Raw genomic sequence first — 10,801 nt, 5'->3', positions numbered from 1 at the left:
GTCAATATCATTACTCATACCGAAATTTAACCCTAGATCAAATAAGATGTTTGGGCATTGACCAGCGACTCGGCCAGCCAACTACAAGCGCTCTAACTGGGTGCATGTTTGGCAAAGTCTCAAGTATTAATAAGCAGTAAGTCTCAAGAAAACTGATTAAAAAGTCGTTAAGAGTTGTGGGTTCCAAAGAGCGTATGATCAACTTATAAGCGCTTACCTAAAAGGCCGTATTCCTATCATCCCAGAATGCCTTATAATTAAGTTTACTAAATAATCATAGTCACATATGGCCCAAAGTCCCCATACTGAGAAGGTTAAAAGCATATTTCTATGAAATTCATGACACAACATTCAAAAGGTTAACAATATTCATTTGTTGAAAAACTCTATGAAATCAAAAATACTAAGTGACACGAGTATCATACTCGATTGTGGATGTGAACTGTATCGACAAGATGTATTGAGATATTCAAATGACAACATTAAATACCTTGAAATTCTCTCTCAAACTCACTTATCAGTGTTCAAGACTGATGAGTCGGGTATCTCCATAACACGTCAGCCCACGTACTCACACCGTCAGTCACCTCCTTAATTACGGAAGCCACCTCGTCCACGCTAACACGAATCTGCTGCTTGCTATCTCTTTCTCGGACTGTAACAGAGGATGTTGAATCAACTGTAATTGCAAATGGAACTCCAAGTTCATCTGTTCGTGCATATCTCTTCCCTATTGATGTACCTGCATCATGTTGTAAATATGAATAGCTGATACCTAATTGCTTCCAATAATCAATCAGAGTATTAATTGTATAGTTCTTAACAGGATGCACCGTTAGACGCCAATTTGGAGCATGTTGTAAATGAAAGACTAAAGCATCAGTCGATGCGTGTTTAAGATAAGAAGAAGACGAGAAGTAAGGTGGTGATTGTGCGGAGCCTGGTGGAGATGAAGCAGGCCAAAGGTGGACTTTAACGTCGTCGAGGCCTTATTCATCTCTCGATTGTATGGACTGAACAGAGTCAAAAGCATTAAAGGATGTAAGCCAAGATCGAAGAATTGGATAATACCAGGAGGCCTCCGATATTAATGAACCAGACAAACCCTTATGGGAAGCGACTTCAAAATACTACAGATGAGGCAGAGAGAGTACGGTTATCGTCAAGATATTGAGAGCCCTCAGCCTCTCAGTATTGGATTCTAGTAGTCCGCCCATTCTGTATTGACTTGAACAGTGGGGAGTTAGTATTGACTGGAACTATCAGTAACCAATAGGAGGCAATAAATAGTTCTAATGCACTACTACGTGTACCGAAGAGAGGAAAAGAGCTAGGGCATTGCTTTTCTAGTTATTCAAAGATGACGGGATGAGAACAATGATAAAAAGAACAGGGATGATAGAAACGTGAACAGGAACTTGAGAGGTTGAAAAGCTTGGTAAGCTATGGTGTATTAAGAGAGGAAGGAGATGTTAGAAAAGAAACTGCTCTTCTAATTTGATATATCAGAATGTTTCCTGTGATTGAAAAGTTGAACAAACACTAGTCATTTATATATCAGTTTGCTATTAACGAGGTGGATTCATATAAAGGGTCATATACACAGAGTTGTTTATCCTCAAACTAAGTGCAAGAGTCTGAGTCCACATTTGGCAAAGATTTTAATAAATAGTAGACTTAATGCACAGCACACCAGACTTGAGGTACCAAGTCATATCAATAGGATGTCCTGCAAGTTTCCAAGGATTCAAGAATGCTTAACCAAAATTCAGGAAAGAACCAGAAGAGGGAACAGAAAATGGAGTGTGTAGACCTAAAAATAAATATGGATTGCGAAGTATAGATGCCGAGCACTTGCTGTAGATCATCATGGAGCATACCTGTTACGTCAATCTTATACGAGATCCCAACAGCAGTCAACGACCTGGCAATATGCCTGGCAACTTCCTCATATTGTTCATTCTGTACCAGAGGAAATACTGTACATTTGATTGGTGCTATCAGTGGAGGGAAACGGAAGACATTCAACTGTTCATCTCCATCTCTACTAGGTCTGGTATAAAAAGAATGCTCGTACAGACAGTATATAATCCTGCCAATACCAAACGACGGTTCAATCACTGACGGTGTAAACACCCTTTGATGTTCCTTTTTCTTCTCTTTGGAGATTGACAACATGTTCTTCATTATAGTCACAACTTTGTCAAGAGTACAGACATGAAACTCCGCCTGTCCCTTCTCTTCCAGAGTCGCTTTCATTTCCATAGCTTCCTCTTCCCCCATGGCCTATTATTTAAAGTAGGAATGAGCAAATTTATGAATCTTGAAAAGCCAAACAATAGTTGTATACACGGACACATTCCAATTCACAAATACAATTTTTTGTCCTAATCATACAATGTACACTTTTGTTAAAAATACATGCAATCAGGAAAATAATTTACATACAAAATCTAGACTCTCCAACCTCTTCCCCAAGGTCAAAAACATATAATACCATCCCTACCACATCTTCAAGAAGAACATGGCATCAATCTACAATAATCAATTTATCTTATTTTTCTGAAAACTTAAAACCAAAGTATTGCTACTAGACAAGAGGGGGAGTCGCCTTACACAATCTCCAACCAATTAGAAGCAGAGAAAAAAGGAAGAAGAGAATTTAAACGAAGAACAAGACCGATACACTTCAGGACTGCTGATTGCATACAAGATAGCCTAATAGACATCTAATGTTCAAAGGTAGTTTTACCTCCAATGCTTCCACCACCATCCTTTGGTTACCCTTGAAAGCAAGACCCAGCTCTTTCTTCACTGGAGTTATAACAAGTTTCTGGAAAAGATAAGATTAACGTTAAATATATATTTTACAACAATTAAGCACATTATTAAAGCTATAAGATAATGTGTATGCCTGCAGGGGCATGTGTGTGTGTGAGAGAGATAGAAAGAGACCTCCACTTCTTTGGGTTCCAGAAATTTTTCATGTGCCACCAGTGCAACACCACTTTTATCCTGCATGAAAGAAGTCAATATGGTCACAAGCTCCACTATAGCATCTGCCTCGGAGGAGCAAAAATGTCCTATTACAATGTCACTAGTCATCAAGTGAAACATAGTAAATATTTGCTACTATCACTTCCTCAAAGATATTCATTTGGGTATTAAAAAATATGGACAAAAGCACATTCTTTGAAAATCATTGAGATTCTATGTTCCAATATATAGTATAAGAACCATGCAGTATGCAAATTCAACATAACTCTTACCGTGTGAGCACGTAAATCATACGCAGATCTATCAGCAATACCAACACATTCAATCCAACCATATGAGCATTCAATTTCAGCATCCCAACAATCTGCAGCGTAGTGTGCCATCTCATTTGCCAGATGTTGGCGGAATCGTAAGCGATCTTTGTCAATTCCAAGTCGAGTCAAAAATAAATAGACCCTTCCAATAAAATAACCCAGTGTTTCATTATTGACAATCCCCTAAGCAACACAGATGTTGGAAGTTATTGTCAGCAAAGTGAACAAAATTTCAGGAGTACTACAAAGGAAAAACCTAGACAGGCATACACTACAGCAACCTGAGAAACAGCTTCTCCAATAGGTATTATCCTAGCTTGTTGTCCGGACACCTGGTCCTCTCTTGGGAACATCAAAAATTCCAACAGCGCAACTTCAGAAAATTTAGGATGAGACTTGTCCTCAGGATCCACAAAGTGTTCAATCTCAGCTAGTGTAAATTCGCGGACCCTTAAAAGACCTTGGCGTGGAGAGATCTGCAAAATTTGTATGTTTTAAAATCAAAACTGATGTCAATTCAAGTCAATCTCTAGACAGACAGACAGACAATTTAACTGGTGTAAATCTAGTTATATATTATTTAGAGGAAAGATACCTCAGAAAATAAATGTGGAAAGGACAATAACAGTATAGATTGAAGTAGACAATTATATGACATAATGTTATTTTCTAATCTCCAGTATGAGTGAGAATATACTTGCATGTGTGTGGCCCAGCAACAGAAATGAAACGCTGTAATTAGACAGAGGGACAAACACACCATACAAGTGTTATTTGGCAATTGCTATCAATTTATTGAAATTTAGCAAATTAAAATATCATCACCGAAAACAAACTAGGCACTTATAAAACTTGATTGAAATGAACTTTCATATGGCAAATTTTTTTCCACGTGTTAAAGATATATTGGAATGTTGGTCTCCACCTACTCTGGTTTTGGTCCTTGAGGAGTCAATAGCTTATACTTCTTTTCATGTGCTTTGAGGGCCAGTTATCTTCTTGTTGACTTTGAGACGAATTTAATTAGTGATCTACCTGAATTCCTTGTTGCACAGCTTAGGTGATAACCATACTTTAAGTTTCTTGAGGAAAGTATAAACTGGGAAAGTAGAAAATAAATCAGCAAAACAGAGTGATGATTCTTAATACACATTTTCAAACATTTGTTTACTAGTTTATCACTCAGATAGTCAGAAGAAACATGAGTAGAAAATATAAAAAGAACATAGAGAAAAGTAGACAAATTTAATGTAACTAAAAAATGCTTATACTGTGTATTAATAGTTGTACACAGCAAAATAAAAAATGTACAGTTTGCTGGACTCTCCAAAGCATGTAAGTCTCAATTTGACAAGTGCCTACACCAGATGGAATAGGCTCGGCTTTAAAAAACTTAAAACATCTATTTGTAGTTCTTGTTTTCAACCAGCTAAATGTTAGAAACTAATGGTCATTTTTTCCATTTGCTACAAACATTGCAGTCTATGAGTCTCAATCAGCAAAGAGTATGTAATTCAGCAGGCAGATTAACTTCTAAAATTTGACAAAACTACAGCATTATGGTATCTCCATTTCAGGCGTATAATATATCCTATGAATGCTCAATCCCAGACAAGCATGCAACAATGCAACCACTATGGAAGTATTTGAGACCTCATTTCTAAAAGCTTGACCAATCTGTGCAGCTGCAAAAGGAAGCTTGTTCCCATTGTAGTAGTACAAGTCCTTGAAGTTCACAAAAATACCTTGAGCAGTCTCAGGGCGCATGTACCTGCAGTCAATTAGACATCAAATTAGAGCGATGAGAACAAATTTCACACTTCATCAAACAGACACACATTCTCACCCAGGGCTCAAACCAGAAGGCCCAATTGATGTCTGAAACATGAGATTGAAAGGATATGGGTTAGAGAGAGGGTTCTTTGTATCTGGAGCCATAATGCCATATTCCTTGATCTTTGCACCAAGCTCTTCAGCCGAGAGGTCATCCAACACAGCAAGCACGTGCCTTAGTTCCTCTGCCTTCTCCACACTAAGATTAGGATCTTTCTCAAGCTTGTCTTTGCAAAAATCCTTTAGCAGGTGATCTGCTCTGTAACAGGTTCCAGATTTTTCATCTTTGACCATAAGGTCAGTAAACTTATCAACATGGCCGGATGCCTTGAGCACAATCTCTGGTGTTACACAAGGGCAATCAACTTCTAACATGTTTTCTTCAAGGACAAAATGCTGCAGGATGAAAAATGACATGTGAACAGCAAAATCAAAGCAGATATTTAAAACATGTAGGAGCAGTAACTGAAATGCAGCAAAAAACAAAGGAAAAAATGAAGAATTTTTATCACACAAGACCAGCTTACAGAAGAGCCAATTAGCTTCAGTTCTTGTAATGTCCAATATAAATTGTGATAAAAGATTGATCAAATCATATATTTACTTGAATACATAAATCACCACAGAAGTCAATGGATGCATGCGTTGGGTGAATCCAAGACTCAATGGAGCACTGAGACTACTGAAACTATCCAATTAATATTTAATTCATATCAGAGTTGAATTCAATATTTAATTATTGCCATATCGACGCTTTTTTATTATATAGTTGACAGAAATTTTAGTTGTCAAAGGCATGCCAAATGCAAATTTGGACTCTCTTTCAGAGTAGAAAAGTGAAGGCCATTCCTGAAGTTTATTATTGTTATCCTCAATAAACACGTGTCATTTGTTGCTAAATTTGTTTGAAATTCTCCAAATTCATAAATTCTGCACAATTTTGAGTAAATCACCCCCACCGCCCATCCCCCCTGATATCAACTGAGTATTACGCTAAATTTGATATTGGAATATGATACTTATACATAATGCGATGTCCGTAACCCCTCCATGTGAGGAAGGTGCACCCCGTACCTGTAGCATAACCCTTTGATATTTATCTAGTTTCTGATAAATAAAATCAAGAGTCGCCTAGGCTATATACACAATCACAAAAAGACTAATAATTACGAGCATAAAATTCACACTATCATCATAAAAATACATAAGTATTCCAAGCCTTAATCCTAAGAAAATAAACAAAACTGCACCTGTGTATTGCTGTATATAAAAAACTTTGAGCAATTAATTCAGGAATCCTAATCTAAACAACAGTTCAGAAAATGAACGGTATCAATGAAATTGAATCACAATTAACAAATTCCAGTCCAGAATAGTCACCTGACGCCAGAAGGCGAGGACGTTAGACTTAACGGCGCAACCTGGGGGTCCATAATCGTAGAGGCCAGCAACGCCACGGTAGATCTTGAAAGAGGGGATGTAAAACAAACGGCGTTCGAGGGTGTTACCGACGGCCTGTCGGAATGCCTCTCTGCTGCTAGCTTCTTGTGCGGCGGCCATATCTGACTGACACTGAGGGCGAAAATCTCGTACAAACCCTCAGCTAAATATCAACTCAGTCTCACACTAACAAAATAAATTAAAAATAAAATCTTTTTTAAAGAATCTTTGCAAATGGTCCTTGAACTTTAAATTTTGTTGACTTTATCGTGATAGTCACTTCAGAGATGCTAATAGAAGTCACAAGTGCTTGTGAGTTGTTCTAATAGACTTTGGGGAAGAGCCGAAAGAGCCGTGCTACGTGAACAGCTCGGTACACAACACAGTTTGCAATCCCCTCACATCTAGGGGGCTCGCACTATTAAAAAATGGCATGGACTCCACAGCACAATAAGGAGACTATACATGTACAGCACCTTTTGGTATTGTACAAACAGCTTCTTTCTTTGGGGAAAATTGATCGTGATAGGGACAAGCGATGTTAATAGGGATCACCACAATCTTGATCCAGGCGTATCCCCCGCCCTGTCAAGGTAGCAAAGCTCTATATTTTGACCACTTCAACATATACTTTGATAAAAAATTATTTTTTATCCATATATTTTGATGAATGAACAAGTATTACCCACTTATTTTTCATTCATTTTTTATTTATCAATAAGTTAAACCTTTTATATAAACACTTTCCCAACAAGCAATAAATTAATCGAGTAAACCTCTCATGAGGTGGCCGAATTGGTAGAGTAGGTAAACGCGAAAGCCTTTGGTCACGAGTTCGATTTCTCATATCAACACTTTCTCAGTCGAGCCTGCCGCACAAGGCTTGTCTAGTGTGGTTTACCTGGCTGACGTGATTTACAAGCTATTGTATTAGCTCGAGGGTTTACCCAGTATGCACCCGAAGGGTAGCGGCTGCGGATTCCCCGTCATAAAAAAATAAAAATAATTAAATAATATATATATAAATTTTTATCACACAAGACCAGCTTACAGAAGAGCCAATTAGCTTCAGTTCTTGTAATGTCCAATATAAATTGTGATAAAAGATTGATCAAATCATATATTTACTTGAATACATAAATCACCACAGAAGTCAATGGATGCATGCGTTGGGTGAATCCAAGACTCAATGGAGCACTGAGACTACTGAAACTATCCAATTAATATTTAATTCATATCAGAGTTGAATTCAATATTTAATTATTGCCATATCGACGCTTTTTTATTATATAGTTGACAGAAATTTTAGTTGTCAAAGGCATGCCAAATGCAAATTTGGACTCTCTTTCAGAGTAGAAAAGTGAAGGCCATTCCTGAAGTTTATTATTGTTATCCTCAATAAACACGTGTCATTTGTTGCTAAATTTGTTTGAAATTCTCCAAATTCATAAATTCTGCACAATTTTGAGTAAATCACCCCCACCGCCCATCCCCCCTGATATCAACTGAGTATTACGCTAAATTTGATATTGGAATATGATACTTATACATAATGCGATGTCCGTAACCCCTCCATGTGAGGAAGGTGCACCCCGTACCTGTAGCATAACCCTTTGATATTTATCTAGTTTCTGATAAATAAAATCAAGAGTCGCCTAGGCTATATACACAATCACAAAAAGACTAATAATTACGAGCATAAAATTCACACTATCATCATAAAAATACATAAGTATTCCAAGCCTTAATCCTAAGAAAATAAACAAAACTGCACCTGTGTATTGCTGTATATAAAAAACTTTGAGCAATTAATTCAGGAATCCTAATCTAAACAACAGTTCTGAAAATGAACGGTATCAATGAAATTGAATCACAATTAACAAATTCCAGTCCAGAATAGTCACCTGACGCCAGAAGGCGAGGACGTTAGACTTAACGGCGCAACCTGGGGGTCCATAATCGTAGAGGCCAGCAACGCCACGGTAGATCTTGAAAGAGGGGATGTAAAACAAACGGCGTTCGAGGGTGTTACCGACGGCCTGTCGGAATGCCTCTCTGCTGCTAGCTTCTTGTGCGGCGGCCATATCTGACTGACACTGAGGGCGAAAATCTCGTACAAACCCTCAGCTAAATATCAACTCAGTCTCACACTAACAAAATAAATTAAAAATAAAATCTTTTTTAAAGAATCTTTGCAAATGGTCCTTGAACTTTAAATTTTGTTGACTTTATCGTGATAGTCACTTCAGAGATGCTAATAGAAGTCACAAGTGCTTGTGAGTCGTTCTAATAGACTTTGGGGAAGAGCCGAAAGAGCCGTGCTACGTGAACAGCTCGGTACACAACACAGTTTGCAATCCCCTCACATCTAGGGGGCTCGCACTATTAAAAAATGGCATGGACTCCACAGCACAATAAGGAGACTATACATGTACAGCACCTTTTGGTATTGTACAAACAGCTTCTTTCTTTGGGGAAAATTGATCGTGATAGGGACAAGCGATGTTAATAGGGATCACCACAATCTTGATCCAGGCGTATCCCCCGCCCTGTCAAGGTAGCAAAGCTCTATATTTTGACCACTTCAACATATACTTTGATAAAAAATTATTTTTTATCCATATATTTTGATGAATGAACAAGTATTACCCACTTATTTTTCATTCATTTTTTATTTATCAATAAGTTAAACCTTTTATATAAACACTTTCCCAACAAGCAATAAATTAATCGAGTAAACCTCTCATGAGGTGGCCGAATTGGTAGAGTAGGTAAACGCGAAAGCCTTTGGTCACGAGTTCGATTTCTCCTATCAACACTTTCTCAGTCGAGCCTGCCGCACAAGGCTTGTCTAGTGTGGTTTACCTGGCTGACGTGATTTACAAGCTATTATCTTAGCTCGAGGGTTTACCCAGTATGCACCCGAAGGGTAGCGGCTGCGGATTCCCCGTCATAAATATATATATATATATATATTCGAGTATTCATTTTGCATAACACACTAAAGAAAGTTTGCTTGGATCGACTTCTAGTCCATTGCATGTTTAGCGGGTTTTTTTCTTAACAAAAATATGATGCATACCTCCATTTTTTATTTATTTTTTTAACGTATGCAATTCTATTCACAATTTCCTTTACACTTTCTAACAAATTTTTTTGTTAATTGTTCGCTAACAAAATGTGTATGCTGCAAGCACATGGATCTCATGCAATTAATAAAGTGGATTAAAGAGTCCAGACATAAGGAATGATTACTTAATTACACAATAGCTGATTTGATTCTAACAATGAAATGCACAATAAGATTTGATTTTGAAATAATAAATATAACTTTAAATCCAACAAAGTAAAAAAATAATCGAATCTAAGAATTGAGGAAAGTTTGAACGATAAAATTATTGGGATTCATGATATTCGCTTAGTCGTTGTCTAATTAATTTTTCAACAAGCTAACAAATTACTCATTTAATATGTTATACTCAATGCTCACTTTTCCTGTTTTAACTAATTTTCTCTTTGGAGTGAAATTAACCATAATCGATTGATTTAACATACCATATTTTTTTTATATCAATTCAATTCAATTAATTACATTAACTGTTCATGAAAATAACTTGATGGATCACATATGATTATGAGTATATCTCTATCTCCAATAAAAATTTAAGTGTAACGTCCCGACCCCTAGTGGACCGGAACGCTACTTACTTTACATAGCTTAACCGGTGGTTTAGTAACAAGTGTATACGTTTAGCGGAAGCTCACATCTTTTGATAATAATTTAAATAACAATACTTCAAATACTTTAAACAAAAATATTGAATCATTTTTCAAAATAACAAAATGTAATTTATTTGAAGAAAACATAACTTGTTCTCGCATTCTGTGTTATTCAAAACTTTAAAAAATAATATTGGAAAACATTTCATAAAAATAAATCCAAATCACTTATTCACCGGATTTCTATGGGCTCGTTGCATCACTCTCCATATTCTCCTCCATCCATGCCCGAGGTAGAATTCCTTCAATCTGTAGAGATGAGATTAAACCCGTGAATTGAAAAACTCAATAGGTGTCATAGGTGCATTCGTGATCAAGCTATACATTTCAAAATATTAACTTTATAACTTTTCCTACATGCCGTACCCGGAGGCACCATTTGACATGAAGGGGTATGCCGTACCCGAGGGCACCATTTGACATACGAACATTTCTTC

At 37.0% G+C, this 10,801-nt stretch overlaps 1 protein-coding gene across 2 annotated transcripts in view; it reads right to left on the bottom strand.

The window, feature by feature from the left end:
• LOC111387647 (glycine--tRNA ligase, mitochondrial 1-like) overlaps nt 1–6,791 on the bottom strand; it is a 16,210-nt gene extending 9,419 nt beyond the window's left edge. Inside the window, exons 1-9 of one of the 2 annotated variants that reach the window (XM_023012221.1) lie at nt 6,525–6,791; nt 5,158–5,540; nt 4,965–5,082; nt 3,593–3,787; nt 3,270–3,494; nt 2,956–3,015; nt 2,753–2,833; nt 1,881–2,286; nt 307–742 (exon numbers count right to left, since the gene is read on the bottom strand). In XM_023012221.1, the coding sequence (XP_022867989.1) occupies nt 525–742; nt 1,881–2,286; nt 2,753–2,833; nt 2,956–3,015; nt 3,270–3,494; nt 3,593–3,787; nt 4,965–5,082; nt 5,158–5,540; nt 6,525–6,704 (1,866 nt within the window). In that variant the 5' untranslated portion in view covers nt 6,705–6,791 and the 3' untranslated portion in view covers nt 307–524. Of the gene's footprint in view, nt 1–306; nt 743–1,880; nt 2,287–2,752; nt 2,834–2,955; nt 3,016–3,269; nt 3,495–3,592; nt 3,788–4,964; nt 5,083–5,157; nt 5,541–6,524 lie in introns of those variants that run through there. The other variant, XM_023012220.1, reaches the window with a different exon arrangement.
• Between the last annotated feature and the right edge of the window lie 4,010 nt (nt 6,792–10,801).

Source organism: Olea europaea, unplaced genomic scaffold (genome assembly GCF_002742605.1).
Source record: "Olea europaea var. sylvestris unplaced genomic scaffold, O_europaea_v1 scaffold4147, whole genome shotgun sequence".
NCBI lineage: Eukaryota > Viridiplantae > Streptophyta > Magnoliopsida > Lamiales > Oleaceae > Olea > Olea europaea.
Note: the sequence above shows the minus strand (reverse complement) of the source record. Positions and strands in the feature narration are given on the sequence as shown.